General features: G+C 48.3%; 1 protein-coding gene and 1 pseudogene across 1 annotated transcript; both read right to left on the bottom strand.

Moving 5' to 3' along the window:
- Positions 1-3,937: 3,937 nt before the first annotated feature.
- LOC120953307 (cytochrome P450 4c3-like) lies at positions 3,938-7,164 on the bottom strand (annotated as a pseudogene).
- Positions 7,165-8,036: 872 nt separating this feature from the next.
- Positions 8,037-13,540, bottom strand: LOC120959946 (cytochrome P450 4c3-like). The gene is made up of 5 exons (XM_040383750.2): positions 12,779-13,540; positions 11,189-11,304; positions 9,869-10,148; positions 9,698-9,767; positions 8,037-9,614 (listed from the first exon to the last, which is right to left on the bottom strand). The coding sequence occupies exons 1-5, from the start codon at positions 13,008-13,010 to the stop codon at positions 8,699-8,701; spliced, it is 1,614 nt and encodes a 537-aa protein (XP_040239684.2). The 5' UTR covers positions 13,011-13,540; the 3' UTR covers positions 8,037-8,698.
- Between the last annotated feature and the right edge of the window lie 2,543 nt (positions 13,541-16,083).

Genomic DNA, 16,083 nt, shown 5'->3' with positions numbered 1-16,083 from the left:
ACTACGGTCGATGGGCAGAATACCAGGTCAGTTGGCTGTAACTTTATTGCTGGAATACGTTCGAGGATTGAAACTTTCCTATCTAACTTTTTCTTCAAAATTTAATGTTACATGGTAACTGCAGATCATTCTTCCAGATGACTTCAAGGTCCTACACCTGTATGTCAAAGTTCCAATACCTTATTTTACTTTCTTCTGTAAACAACGACAGCTCCTCTTTAAAATGCGTGCACTCCTTGCTGGAAGTAAAAGCTATGACGACCCAAAAAAAAAAAACAACAAGCATCTCCTGCTGCAGCAAAAAATAAACCACCGCAGAATGGCCACTGTCATTTTAATGTCAACAATCAGGGCTCGATGAGGAAGCTATTATTAGCGTTATCATTACTATCGGTGTATTTATTATTAAAGCTAATTGCATAAATCGATTACTACTCCCCTTAATATGCCTGGAATTAAGACCTCATTCAGCGAACAAGGGCGCGGCCGCGTCACGGACCGAGCGCGCGCACGCGCATGAAAATTGCTTTCGTTACCTTTGACCATCGCAGCGCGCTTACGCTTACGCACCGTCCGATGATCGATGCATCCACGGCGGAGGAGGAAGAGGTGGAGGCAATGGGTTGGGGCTAGTTTTATTTCTTCCGTTTCTTCTGCGGGCTGCAGTACCCTTGTAGCCCAGGATCGTGCGTGAAATTTTTATACCATCAACAAACACACTGGCTGGCCACGGTCGCAACGGTCGCTTGCGCGAAAGCAATGAAAAAGGAAGAAAAGAGGGTAAAGACAAACGATCCTTTTCTAAGCGGAACCGATGTGGAAGTTCATCAACAAAGCCTGATTGGCCTTTGAACAGCAAAGTCTTGAAGTGGATGTCCAGAGCTCAGCCCCCAACGAGATGACCGATAGTGCGCGATGATGGCGGAAGTGCAAGTGAGCTGCCGCGGCACTCTTGCTGGCCGATAGCCGTAGCCCGCAGGAAAAGGTACAATCTTCCGATGGGCGTTGGCGTTTTTGGGACGCTCGGCTGAGTGCCGATTGCATTTGTGGCGTTTGGGTGGCGCGGGAGCATTTGTCAAGCTGCAGATCACGACGAGGTGCGCGCTCTCGCTTAAGGCAGCTTCACCAATTCCACCAGCTCGACTGAAGGGAATAGGGAGGAATGATGGTGGTAGCACGCACATTTTTCTTCGACAAGCTTTTAAAAGCTTATTACATCTGTCATCGCGCACATAGCGGCTGCACACGGGCGTGCTAATATGATCATTAATAATGAGTGTACTTCGCACCTCCGAGGCCACCGGCAAGGAACGCAAAAGTCGCGCGCGCTCACCCTTACTTACATGCTTTCCCCGCTCCTCCCAGTATCTCCGCCATGTACGCGCGAGGCAGTGTGCCGGTCGGAGGGAACTGATTTGTTTCGCCCTTAATCACGATAATAGACTCCCGGCGGAAGCCGCAGCATGGCCGCAGCATCTCATCTCCCCCGACGCCCCGGGGTGAACTTCATCCTGCACGATTTAATGTCGCGCTCGGTTTGGTTTTGTTTGCGGTTGCTGTCCATATCCGTCAATCGTCTGTCCGGCTTGTGGGTATTTGCAGAGCCAGAAACATGTGAGTTTTCCAATTCATTGGCACGAACGGACTGCGGCAACCTTTCACATCGCAGTACGGTGGAGTTCACGCCGCCAGTCGCAGTCGTCAAACTCCAATGTTCCGGCATTCGCCGCGGGGCGGCATGGCGGAATTGAAAATGTTTTACCGTGCCCTTGAACCTGTCAGAATCAATCGTGGTGCTTTTAGAGCGGCGCGTGTGTGTGTGTGTGTGGAGGGCTGCATAAAGATTATGCGGACCCATCCATCCCTCGCGAAAGGTACAAAAAAAGGGTTCGAGAGGGCTGCGAGCTCTGCAAAAGGGTGAACAGCCCGAAAACCGCAACGGCTGCACCTTGCACCAGTGCAGCGGTGGACGGTTTAATGAAGGAACGCAACCGGCCATAACAGTTAACTCTCGCCGAGGTTCCCGTCCCGGCAGCAGGTCAACCCGCGGGAAGGCAAGCGCACTGTGTGATTGAAGTGTGTGTCCACCCTTTCACGGGGCTGAACCCAAATCGCTCCCTTAGCGAGCCACTCTGACAGATATGGCAAGCACCTGTATGTGTGTGTTCGCGTGTGTGTGTATATGGCGGATGTCGATCAATTAGAGGGAAGACAATCACTTCACCTCTCTACGCGCAAGGGGTTTGCCCTTTGCGTCGGCTGCATTCGAGTATTTGCCAGCGACACGATTTCTGCCATCAAGGCTTCTGCCCCCGTGGTCCGTGCGCTTCCCGTGCGGGTCTTTGCGGCCGCCCGGCCCAATCAAACTTTTACTTCTGCGAATGTCTCTCTCGCGATCGGTTGGTCATTAGCGGTCGATGATTTAATAAGCGGTCGAGGTTAGCAATCCGGTGCTTCGATGCTAGGGCAGGTCGAAGTTCTGTATGTGTGTTTATCAGTTCGGAAGAATGCGTTCTGGTGCCTGGCCTGCCGCAGTGGTTGGCAAACGGTTGGCGGCCTCCAAACATGGATTGCCATGATTTAGAGCGCTTATCTCACGCACAGGGTGCATCCCTGTACGCTGTGCGGAAGTTTCCGGAGGCGATATTTATGCAGCACTGAGGTTCGTTTTACCACGCAATCAGTTTGATGACCACTGAGCTGTTATCTTGTAGAAAGAATCCTCGAAAGGATCGCGCTTATTTGCAGGTACGAGCGAAAATGTTCGCAACTAGTAATTGAATGAGCAAGACAAACAAGCCCAGCTGTAATGATAGGGGAAGAGGTACGCAGAGTCGATCTAACACTGCGATTCATCGGCTTCGAGGGAGTTGAAAAAAACACAACAAAATATTCATCTTGAAACGAGTATACGTGTGGCCTAACGTGTCTCTCATTAACAGGCACCAAGGGGTATCCTGAGGCATTTCATCTACCCATCCTGAGGCATTTCAAATCATGAGGAGCTTCTTCATGTTAGTAAAAGTTAAGCTTAGCTTAAGAATACAACCTAGAACGGGATCTAGATATTGGAGAGAGTGTCTATATATTCAATTTAGGAGGTATTTTAACTTATCATAGACTGATTTAGTCATTCAGTTTAAGTATGATTCGTAGAATGTAGCGCCGATGAGCATGAAATAGGTCAATTGGATATTTACCCGACGGTTTTGAAATCCTTCTAGTTGTCATATAAAGATCTACCAAATCTATAAACCGCTAGAGACAAATACTAAATCATTTTTGGCAGATAACCATGTGTATATGGGCCTAGAAAGTGTACGAGAAATATTTCTAAATGGACTAGATTATTGGTAAATTATTATTACGAAATCTTCAACAATTTTATATATTGGAGGAGATTAAGCAGTGGAGAGTATTTAGCAGGAATAGTAAAAGTGATTTGTTGTTAATTTCAAGACAATTACATCAACATCATGATCACATCTTCTGAAGTTTGACAAGAACCTATAGACTTGCCACATAGTATATCCTCAATATAATATTGGGGGATCTTTTTTGGGCACAACAACCGTTGTAGGTCAAGGCCTGCCAGAACCACTATTGGGGCTTGGCTTTCAGTGACATACTGATTACACATAGCAAGATAGCCAAGTCGTACATACGGGGGCACGGTCCAATCGGGGCTCGAGCCCATGACGGGCATGTTGTTAAGTCGCACGAGTTGATGACTGGTGGTACAGACAGGCAATATTGGGGGATCCTAGATAGAACAATCAACGAAGATGGGAAACCGTAACAGGTTGTTCATTACAACAACTTACGGAAAGAATACTTCAACGGATTTTCTAGGTTATATTTCATATTAGAGATTCAACTTTATTCTATATCAAAACATTTTTTGTGAGTTTGTTGTGTGTTTTTAGTCAGCTCTTAATTTAATACCTACATGAAGATACGATATCGATCGCCTGTCTTGCATTGAAACAGCTCAGACTTCCCCTTAGGTATGTCCATGTTATGAGATTCCGTAATCTATAGACCTTCATTTTTCTTTCTTGACCCTCTCATTGCTGTCCAACATACAAACCTTACTATTCGTAATGCATCACACAGCACACATCGTATACATTACTTCCGCTTCGTTATGCGTATCCGCAGTCCATCCTTCGACCGGAGCACCAGCTCACCGTACAGCGTAAGATTTTCGCGCCGATCGACCGCCTCGACTCGGTACTGCCGCAGCACGGCCACCAGCACTGCCTTCGCCTCGAGCGCCCCGAACTTCTGCCCGATACAGTTCCTCGGTCCCGCACTGAACGGAATGTAGGCGAACGGATGGCGCGGCTCTTGGGACGACGACGCATCCACCATAAAGTGGTCCGGATTGAAGCGATCCGGATTGGGAAAGACGGCCGGATCGCGGTGCAGCTGGTACACGACGATGACGGCGTTCGTGCCCGCCGGCAGCACATGGTCGGCCAGCCGCACGTCCTCCGTCAGCCGTCGGCCAATGATCGGAATGCTCGGGTACAGCCGCAACCCTTCCTTAATGCACGCCTCCAGATAACGCATCTCGTTCAGCTCGCGCATCGTTGGCCACCGTTCGCCACCGTCGCCCATCACGCACTCGATCTCCTGTACCACCCGCTCCTGGACGGTCGGGTCCGTGCCGAGCAGGAACAGGGTCCAGGAGATGGAGGTCGCGGTCGTATCGTGCCCGCCGAGAATGAACGTGTCCACCTCCTCGCGTATATCCGTGTCGGACAGTATCCGACCACCGTCGGACGCCTCGATCAGCAGATCGAGAAAGGCGAGCTGCTTACGCCCGGTGCCCTCGCAGTTGTTGTTGTTTGCATCTAGCCCGTCCTCCGTGTTGGCCTGCTTCACCATGCTGCCAGTTTGAATAATGGAACGCCGCTCCGTGATCATGCGGTAGGAGAACCGGTGCAGGATGTCGAGACACTTCTGCTGCTCCCGGTACTGCCGCGTACAGCGGAAGATGATGTCCGGATGGAGCCAGAGCTTTTGCAGCCGGTTCAGCATTATCTCGCCGATTCTGCAAATAAGCGATAAGCGCGTGCCGGGTTAATGATGCGCTGACAAACTCGGACTCGGCCGGAAACTTACTTCTCGTGTGCCCGCACGTACTCTGAGTCGGACTGGCGCTGTGCGTACACGGGACATCCCATGGCAGTTTCTGGAGGAAAGGGCGAGAGAAAAGGAAACATGACAAACGGCACTCATTATTAGCGTGCTTTTGTGATGCACACTCCATCCCTACCGCAGATAATGTCCAGCGAGCAGAGCGTGATGTAGCGCACACAGTCGAAGCCTGCCTCATTGTCCAGCTCCTTTGCCAGCTTCTCGACCAGCACCGTTGCCTGCTTGTTGAACACCTCCACAAAGTCGGCCAGTATGCGGAAGTGAAACGTGGGCGTCAGGATCTTGCGCCGGTGCTGCCACTTGCTGGCCGGGCTCGTCAGCAGCCCGGTCCCGAGCCAGGGCTGGAGAAACTCGTAGTCACGGCCCTTTTCAATGTTTTTGGTGCTGCTCAGTATTTTCTGGAAGGTATGGCAATTTAGCTGGTTAGCTGGTGGCTGGGAGCGTACAGTCCATACGAGCGAGCCCTACCTCAACTGCTTGCGCCTGGGAGATCAGCACGTAAGGCGTCATCCCGTTCCAGATGCGCGTTATACCCTGGCGGCGTCCATACAGCTTTCGGGATGCGATGATGCGATTGAACAGTTCTAAAATCATGAAATATCGTTATAAAACTGGGAAGGGGTAAGAGGATTAAGTATTTCCAGTGCAGTCCAGTCCAGTTCTATTGTACCACACAATTAACATTCATCAGTTCAAAGCACTGTTAGTCATTTAAAAATTTAATCAATAACGTATCATTCCTGACTTCTATATCGCTGTAATATCGGCTGTTATACAGTATAACACAATCAATTTGATGTAAAACGCTTTATTCACTTTTGGCGCCTAAAGGTATGCAACGTAAGTTGGCGAAGCGTTTCACAAGGGCATTTATGCTCCCAGTACGCAGAGGCATACAAATTATTAGATTATTTCACATTTTGCAATGGTCACTATTTTGAAACACTTCAAAGCACTTGTAAAGGACTCACTATCAGACATTTCGGTTCCTCGTCTGAGCTAAATTACGTTCTTTCTCAGCTAACACATGTTCGTAGCAGCACCGTTTGATTGTAATTGATTGTACCTTCGCGGTCAGCGTTGATAAGCAGGGCATTGCCGATGATTGGCAGCGTGGCCGGGCCGGGGATGCAGTTGATGTGTCGCACCATGCGCCGATAGCGCTCCAGGTACGCTGCCAGGCAGCACACGATAAAGATGAAGCTCAGCAGCAGCAGCACGCTAGTTTTGGGCACACTCTCGATAAACTGCTGCCTGGTCCAGCTGTTGGACCCTGCTCCGATGCTGGAGGCAAGCAGCACAGAATCACCGTAAGCCATGACGTTGTACCAGCAACCTAAACGCAATGAGTGTTTCGTCCCAAACGGGGGTGGCACCACACTTGCTACTACGGGTCGACTAAAACGGGAAGACGGTACCGTTGCGAACTTATATACAAACAAGCTTCACTTATGCGCCTCCCGCCCGAGGTCCCGCCACACACCACAGAGCTCATTCGAGTGAAAAATTATAATGGCCATTAGCATCTCATGCACCTGGGCGAGCGAAAATCACAGCTCTGCGAACTGCCACCAAGAAATGGCCATTCCACATCTGCTTAAGCGTATGCGTATCAGACCCACCTCGTTAATTAAAGTCACATCAATTAGGCAATTTTCGGGGCTGGTAGTCCGATAGCACAGATGCAATTTTTCACACTTTCTTCATGCATGCTAAATGCTAATCGCAACCGGGCGGACGGGTAATCAATTAATGGGCTGCACCGCCAAGCGTTGCAGCACACCATCGTGGCAGATAGGCAAACGTGTGCCGCTGTGAGGTGTGAAGGTGACGCCGTGGTCGGTGTCGCAGTCGTCCGCGTCGATAGGTATCGAGCGCGGCAAGCGCCTGATGTGTCGGTGTGATACAACGGTGTGGAAATTGACGCGAACAATATGTAGGAAAAATCCAAATTCCTTATCTACGGGCCTCTGCGGGCGCTGATTATAGTTCGTTAGTGTTTTCCACCGTTCCGGGTGGGTGGGTTTTTATTGTAAAACGGTGTCGGCGGTTTTCGCAATTGAAACGTGTCGCTGATTTTTGGTTTGTTTGTTTTTCACCATTTTATTTACTTTTATAAACGAATCTTAATGGTTTGTTTTGTATTTTAAACCAGGAGTGGGATGTATTTATTTAAATACTACTATTGGGATTGCTTGATTTCCACTTTATTGCCGTTATGATTGTATTTAGACAAATTTGACGTGTAAGTGTGAAGTGTTTGTAAAAGCAAATATTTGGATATTATTTATAAAGATGAGATCCGAACTTTTACATGACAGTTACCACCGATACTTAAGTGATAAATGTATAATAATATGTCTTCTCCTTCTTGATGTTCTTATATATTTTTCTTTCACTCATTTGTTTACTTTTTTTTCCTTATCTTATTTCTTGTTCTTATTTCTTGTTCTTATTTATTGTTCTTATTTATTATTCTTATTATTATTATTATTATTATTATTATTATTATTATTATTATTATTATTATTATTATTATTTTTATTATTATTATTATTATTATTATCAACATGTTACAACAACTCCCCAACTGCAACCATGCTCAGAATATTCATTGAAGATACTTCAAACGTGTCTTAAAACGATCCAGTCTAATAGATGGCGTTTGAAAGAAACAGGTTGTCATAAGCTACATGCTACAACGCATCTTGTCATGCTTGTGATATAATTTCTCAAGTGAAGAAAAACATCATCATTGAACACAAGCACGTGTGATATCAAATGAAAACGTTGTCTTAAACGGGATGGCATTCCTAAAACAGCTGAATAATATGTCGTGTCATGTGCTTTGGTACATGCAAAACACCGATACCGATTTTCCGCATAACTTTTATTTATACTGGTAAAAGTAAAATCTACATTTATAAAGTCTTATTGTCCTGAGCCGTCAGCGATGTTTCGCAAACCCTGCAATAACGCCCCCGACAGTAACGTTCACTAGAACACGTATCCACCGCATCGCGTCGTAAAATACTGGCATGGTCGTCTCGATCTTGCTGTCTCTATGGCTAGAGAGAAATAGAACGGTCCTGTAGACACCGCACGCCACCAGCGGCAAGCACGTACGAATGTGCCAACCATGCGAGCGGACAAGCATGGTACACAAGCGACTTATACCATTGTTTCTTACAACCCGCAAGAGCATGGATAACACAAGCGTCTAAAGTAAAATACCCGTAGAAGCAGCAGAGCAACCTGGGAAGTGCACAGGGGAGACAGAAACAGCAGCAAGCGAGCGAAGTACACATTAAAATCTGAGTTTTGTACTGCCTTTCTTCCGGTGGTTACAGCAACCAGAGCCGAAATCAAAGCGTGTGCACTACGTGCGATGGGCAGCACAAGTAATACTGAGTACCGAGAGCGACGAGAGAAGAATAGAGAGAGAGAGAGAGAGAGAGAGAGAGAGAGAGAGCTACTGCTACTACTGCGACATGCTGTCTGGTAGCGTTCATCGCTCACACGCCCCTCCCTTCTACTCGCGCTTGTGCAGCCGCACTATCAGCCCATCCTTTGGTCGCAGCACGAGATCACACAGCAGCTGCACGTCCTCGCGCCGGTTCACCGCCTCGATGCGGTACTTGCGCAGGATGGCCGAGATGACGGACTTCTCCTCCAGTATCGCGAACTTCTGGCCGATGCAGTTCCGCGGCCCGGCACTGAACGGGATGTACGCGTACGGGTGGCGCCCGTGGCAGTTCTCCGGCAGGAAGTTGTCCGGGTTGAACTTGTCCGGGTTGGAGAACACGGACGTGTCGCGGTGCAGCTCGTACACCACGATCATGGCGGTCGTGCCCGCCGGTATGGTGTAGTTGTCGACCCGCACATCCTCCGTCAGCCGCCGGCCAATCACTGGTATGCTGGGGTACAGCCGCAGACCCTCCTTGATGCAGCACTCCAGGTAGCGCATCTCGTTCAGCTCCGCCATCGTTGGGCGACGGTCCCGATCCTTGCCCATCACCGCGTCGATCTCCTGGATGACGCGCTCCTGTATGTCGGGCGCAGCGCCCAGCAGGTACAGTATCCAGGCCATGGCGGCGGCGGTCGTGTCGTGGCCGCCGATGATGAACGTATCCACCTCCTCCCGGATGGCGAGATCCGACAGGCCGGAACCCTCGAGCAGCAGGTCCAGAAAAGCGAGCTGCTTCTTGCGGTAGATGCCATCTTCCAGCACGCTGTAGTCGCTCTCTCCATTGCCGTTGTTGTTGTTCTGGTCAAGCTGTTCCTTGCGCTTGCGCAACTCCTCCTTCCGTTCGCGCACGACGCGGTCGGAGAAGTTGTGCAGCACCTTGAGGCATTCCTGGTGCTTCTGGAACTCTTTCGTGCGCTTGAAGACAAAGTCCGGATGGAGCCATATCTTCTGCAGCCGGTTGCGTATCACCTTGCCGATTCTGTGTGCCGAAATAGAAGAAGAGCATTTTTCAGAATAAACAAGACGTTAGTGCGTAGGGAACAGGCGTTAGCCAAACTTAACTGTTTGTGTGCACGGACGTATTCGGAGTTGGAGTTCTTTTGCGCATACACCGGAGATCCCATGGCAGTTTCTGAGGGGGGGTGGGGGAAAGGTCCAAATCAGCATCATTAGCAATCAGCATTCTCGAGCTCTTCGGTCACCATTCTGCAATGGACCCATCTGAGTACTTACCGCAGAAAATGTCCAGCGCACAGAGCGTCACGTACGGCACTATGTTGAACGGTTCCCCTTGTACCGTGTGCTCCGCCAGCTTGTCGATCAGCACGTCCGCCTGGTTCTGGAAGATCGTCACAAAGTCCGACAGGATCTTGAAGTGGAACGCGGGCGTGAGCGATTTGCGGCGCGGATGCCAGATGTAGCCGGGCGAGGTGAGCAAACCATTGCCCAGCCAGGCCTTCATGTACTCGTAGTCGTTGCTCTTCTCCACCAGCTTCGGATTGCTCAGTATGGGCTGCGGATGGCAAGCATTTTGACAGCACAGCATAAATGTAGCGCTTCGATACCGCTGCCGACACCGGGCTAGAAAGTATGCTACGCAGTTACCAACGCTCTCATGCCGTCCGATGCATGCTAGGGGTTTTCGTTTTTTTTTCCACCAGCGAAGGCCCAAAGCGGCCGACCAACTGTTATTCTTATTTAAATGTCTCGAAAATGTAACAAATTCAAGGATAGGAAAAGTTCAATGTCAGAAAGTCTGCAGCGTGCAATGGGTGCGAGCTGGTGCTGCGATCAATGTGTGTGTGTGCGCGCGCGTGTGTGTGTGTGTGTGCATAGAATGGACTATTGGGGACTCAATTCCGGCCACGAAAAGTCACATTTCACCTTCGGCAGAGAAAATCGCACCCCGAAAAAAAAAAAAGAAAAGATTGGCCGCGGTATTTTTGTTGATCGTTTGGTGTGTTATTAATTGTAGCACTGCACGGGTACGAGAAAACGTGGTTATGACGCACACACTTGCAACTCTTTGATTACACATGTCTGTTTTAATATACCGTTTTGTGTGCCATTAAGAGATGAAAATGCAAAAATGGTGAAATTTGGCTGTAAAGTGCTTAAAACGGCGCATATGGGCAGGCAAAGTCAAAGCGCTCAAGATTCGAACGGAAGAGGGCGTTGTGATGTCTGTCGGCTACACGTGCGCTTACCAATTACCCTATAGAAGCAGCTCTCTTAACGAAGCGCCAAAACCCGTACAAGAGCACGAGCTGGCGAGTGCAGAATGTTTCTCACGAAAACAAAAACATAAAATTAAGCTATCAACAGTAAATAAATGCCTGATTTTGCATTCCAGCCTGTTGCTGAGCTGCGTTCGATTGTTTCGCGCAAGCAGCTTTTGCAGCACCTGCTTAGCTGCATAAATTCAATACCGGGAAATTGCTGCTTGCTATTCTTATTCGCTGCTCTGCTCTACCGCTCACGTTTAACGCAAAACAGTTTACCTTTTTGTGTTCTCGCCACCGCTAGCAAAATAAAGTAAAACCCCAAACTTACCTCGACCGCAGAAGCTTTGGAAATGAGCACGTACGGTATGGGACCGTTCCACACGCGGCTGATGCCCTGTCGCCGGCCAAACATCTTTCTCGACGCGATAATACGATCGAACAGCTCTGTCGAGGGCAAGCAAAGAAACGGTTGGGAAGTCGTTTAGGATGTTTGGTTTATCTAATTCTAATTCGTGTCGAAAATAATGTGCCCACCCTTTCAAAGTGACGGCTGCATTGTGCAACGCACAGCGCGTTTCGGGCGCTTTTGAAAAGCGTCCCCGTACGGAGGGATGTTAAAATTTAAATCAGCAAATTAGCATTATCTTCCATCGCTGGCGCAAAAAGAAAGTCAAGGTCGGCCGAGGCTGGCTGGGGCAGCTTAGGAAACACCGTACCGTTTTCCACGAAAGGGCAATATAGTGTTGCTAGATACATTCGCGATGAATCGTCCGAAAGTGGAGACACACGACAAGCAATCCTAGCTTCACGCGGTTGTTTTATTCATAGCTGATAACCTAGTTTCACATTTTGCATGCGTCAGTTATCTCATCGCTTCTTCACTGGGTAAAATGTTAACCCGAGTGCGTCGTGTGTGTGACTATCTAAAATATATTTAAATATCCCTATCGCTGTGGGCCACATGTAATCGGAGAGCGTGTTTCACTTTTCAAAGCTGCTACTATGCGTGTGTGTCAAAGTGAGAGAGAGAGTGAGAGACCTACCAATGCGGAAGGTTTTTCCAGCTCCTAATTCCCATCCGCATCTATCTGGTTTTGACCATTTCTGGATGTGTGTGTGCGTGAGTGTGTGTTGATAGGCCCACCAAGAAATGCAATGTTTGGAATAAAATTAATTCGAAACCGTCACAACATACTCTCTCGCCCCCCCCCCCCCCCCCCCCCCCCCCCGGGGGTGAGCATGCTGCCGCAACCGTTGTGGCCGGCGAGAGGAAATACCGATTTCATCCGTCCCGGGCGTTACGCGAGCCACCTTGGCAGATAAGTGGCCACCGGTGCGTGGATCTGCTGCTGGAGGCGAACTCAAAATCTCTCGCGACAGCAATTAACATAGGCAAGGCCCAGGCAGGGAGGTAAGGTGACGAAGGCTTCAGTGTGTTTGGGAGATGTTTGGGGTGGCAGCAATCTAGCGTTTTCGCCAAAGCGCCCAAAACTATGAGGCAACAATGATCGTCGCGGTCTCGTTGCAAACCATGTGCCAACGACGCACTACACGCTGGACGAGTGAGTGACGTTTCCGGACAACTGCGGTTGCATTAATTTGGCTGACATAACGCACAGGGCGGAGGCATTAGAAAAGCGCTCTCGGTTTTAATCAATCACCTAATTTGCTTGCGTCTCGGCAGAAAGCTTCGTTCCGTGCCGGTGAAACGTCCGCTCAAAATGAGTGGAAGAATTTGTCGATTCTGTCTTTTTTCCTTTCTGTTAATTTTCCACACGTTACAAATCGCCTTTCATGATGTGTGTTTAAATTGATTGCTGCAGCTGCTGCTGGCGAGACACGTGGCCGCCTTGGTTGATTGCTGATAAACACAACGTCCCGCACGATTTCAAAACTCCTCGCCTCCCATTGCACTTACCGTCCTTGCAGCCGACGTTTATTTGCAGCCCGTTGCCAACGAGCGGCATGCAGACCGGGCCCGGTATTTGATCGATCAGCTTCACCATCTTGGCCCGGCGCGCCTTAAACACCACGAGCACAAGCGCCAGCAGCAGCAGCATGGCCAACGTTGGCGGGGAAAAGACGGCCACCAGCGCGGCCGTCCCGCGCCGCACCGTCCCGATCCGATCGGAAGCGAACGAATTTTCCATGCCGCAGGGTTGCAGTGCGCAGGTGATTATACGTCCCCGAAATTTACAACAAAATCACAAACCAAAATAAAAAAAAACAATCCGTTTTCACTATTCTTAAAGTCCAAAAGAAGGCTGAGATGTTTTCACTGTTTTAAATACTGCTGTCAGGATAGTCACTGGACGGCTCTAAAATTTAAACCGCAACGGTCAAACGCGTTCCACGTGTTCGGGTATTGTAGTGTCAATTTGACCAACAACAACAAAAAAAAAACTGCAACCTTTTTCAGCAACGTCTTTTTTGGCCTTTGTTTTGTTCCTTTTTTATCTTTGCATGAAAATGCACACTGTGCAGCTTTGTTTCACTCTTGCTTTTTTTTTTCGTTTTTCTCTTACAACTTTAAGCACCAAACACACCAAACCAGGCAACAGGCGCGCGCGCGCTGACGGCGCAAAGTATGGTGACGATCTGGGCGCGCCGAACGCACCGGGCCTCATATTTATAAAATTTTGGTTTCGATCGGCCCGGAGCATAACCGAAATAACAAACAAAAAAAAAAAACTCACACACCACACCAAAAACCGGGGCCCGATCGGTGACCTCTAGGCGAGGAAAAATTCGGGCAGCTGGCCAGCTCGAAGGCGTCCCCTCCCCCCGCCTCGCCCTCCTTTCCTCCTCCAGATAAACGACGCAGCGTTGTGGGTATCGCTTCTTCGCTGGCTTCAAGGGTGACGATTTGTGTGCGGCCCGCGGAACAGCGACCGTCAGTCAGCGCGGGCAGTGTGCGGGGGGGGGGGGGGAGGAGGTGTATGTATAATTGGCCGGAGAAAGAGCGTCAAACGCGCGTGTCCATAAACACCTCTGCTGACTGGGGCCGATGCGTCCGCGTATATTGTGGGGCATCCGAGGAACCGATTGTGTTGATAATTTTTCTCGCCTCGTTGGATGATCGACAAATAATTGATTGTTTGCCGTGTTTGTGTGTTGCCGCTCACGCGGCGTGGGGGGGGGGGGGCTTTGAATGCGTGTAAAAAGGTATCACTTTTAAGCAGGCGAGCTATTAGCGAAATCCCCATTTATAGACTGCCGAATGATAAACTGGATATGAAGCTATTTATACTTTTTTCCACGACTGTTGATTTGTGTTTCGTGTGATGTGTTACTGTTGCTGTTTCAAAAACATCTTAATTAGGACGCAGCATTGCTTGACTTGATTGTTCACCGACGCTTCCGTTTTGTTTGTTTTCCTTCCGAAATGCTACACCGCGTTTAAGCATATTTGTTTTAGCATGTTTCGGTACAGCCTGAAGCTGTAAGACACCAATGTTAATATTTGTTTTGAATTAAGCTTCTTTTTCTAATGCACAGTGTGCGACCAACACTGAAGTTATGATTCAGTTTTCTATTTGAATCTAAGTGTCAGCACACTTTTAACATCCAATGGTTGTTCTATAAAGTAACCTTCACGTACGGAATCTAGTCAGAATCACCTTCACGTAATCTAATCAGAATATCGTTTGGTGCGTTGTCCTTGTGCTTGGGTGCCAATGAACCGTTCAGCTGGGGCTGAGAAGCATTTCGCATGAATTATCATAGTCTAAGATGGTATCTTCTGATGCGGGGTCTAGACATAATGGTTTTGGCATAAATATCTCCCCGCAGGGCAGGATGTTTTATTCAATACTTGTTTTTTTTTTTAATAATTTCGGAAACAAATGAAGCGAAACGACCCAAAGACTCTATAACAGCAAACAATCAGCAACAATCTTTTTTGTTTGTTTGTTCGATCGTAAAGTAGAACGTGTTTGCATATCTGTTGATTAGTATCAATTGTGTTGAACAAGGACACACCACTTTGGCAATAAAAAAGGGGAATTATAACGATAAACATACTTTAGCATGAGGCATCAGGGACGATTTTGCTATTTACATTAAAAAAAAGATTTTGCACCGCTGCCTGTAGCAAACGAAGAAGAAACCAGGAAGAATTTCTTTAGACAAAAAAGGAGTTCATAGTACTTACCAACATTACGTGAACGACAGGCAAAGTCATGTACATGATCAGCCTTGGTACATCTGTTAAAGAAACTCTGCGGTAGCGGATTTGCGAGCTATTTTCAAGATAACTTGCAAAGCTGTACATGCTTTATTCGAGGCAATATGGACGGTCTAGCTTAGGGCAAGGATTGGAACATTCTCTCGGCATATGATACATGATTGCGTCCAAATTGCTTCAAGCTCCAAGACGTCAACATTCAGATTAAAGTTAGTACTGCTGCCATGTTATTGTCACTCAGCGTACGTCTTGCAAAACTATAATTTGAGAAGAAAAAAACGAAATACAAAAAACAAACATGTGCTTCAAAACTGTCCCTGGCCATAAAACTGTAAAATAACAAAACAAAAAAAAAACATAATGACTTGTTATTTTCCACGTCAATCTTATTTTTTTATAGTTTTGCTAATGTTAGCCGTAGTTTAAATGGACGCTATTAATTTGTTTTCGAATACTGCTAGCTGGCTCCTACGGCAGTTGGAGCGTGTCGATTGTGTTCTCTGCCCTTCCTCCCTGGCACAAGGGTTGTAAGCACGATTTGGTTTGGATCAAGGGTCAAAAGGAGACCGTGCGAACACACAGCTAGCGGCAAAGTGAACAAACTAACCGTGACGACACGAGGGAACCCCTCACGGGCCTGATTATTAATCTCGTTGTTTCCTCCTGCTACTCGATCGACGCGGCAACTCCGCTGACAACTCGCATGCTTCTACGGCCTGCGCGGGCACCAAATCCATTCGTTCAAGCGTCGCCACCTCGCGCCCAGTCTCCCGTGTGCTGTGCTGCCGTTTTTCTCATTTTCTTTCTGTACCAGCGGAGACACCGTAGCTCGCTCCACTCCACTCCGATTGATTGGTTTTTAATTAATTTTTCTCCTCAATTCACGAGCGGCACGAGACGGTTGCATTTGTCGAAGTCGGGGGGGGGGGAGTTTCGGTTTGTTGTCCTTCCTTTTCGCTCTGGCATCCGGAGCACTGGATTTGCCGAACTTAGTTTGTGTTCGCCTAGGCCAGGAAAGCTTCCGAAATGGAAACAGG

This window comes from Anopheles coluzzii, chromosome X, assembly GCF_943734685.1.
Source record: "Anopheles coluzzii chromosome X, AcolN3, whole genome shotgun sequence".
Classification (NCBI taxonomy): Eukaryota; Metazoa; Arthropoda; class Insecta; order Diptera; family Culicidae; genus Anopheles; species Anopheles coluzzii.
Note: the sequence above shows the minus strand (reverse complement) of the source record. Positions and strands in the feature narration are given on the sequence as shown.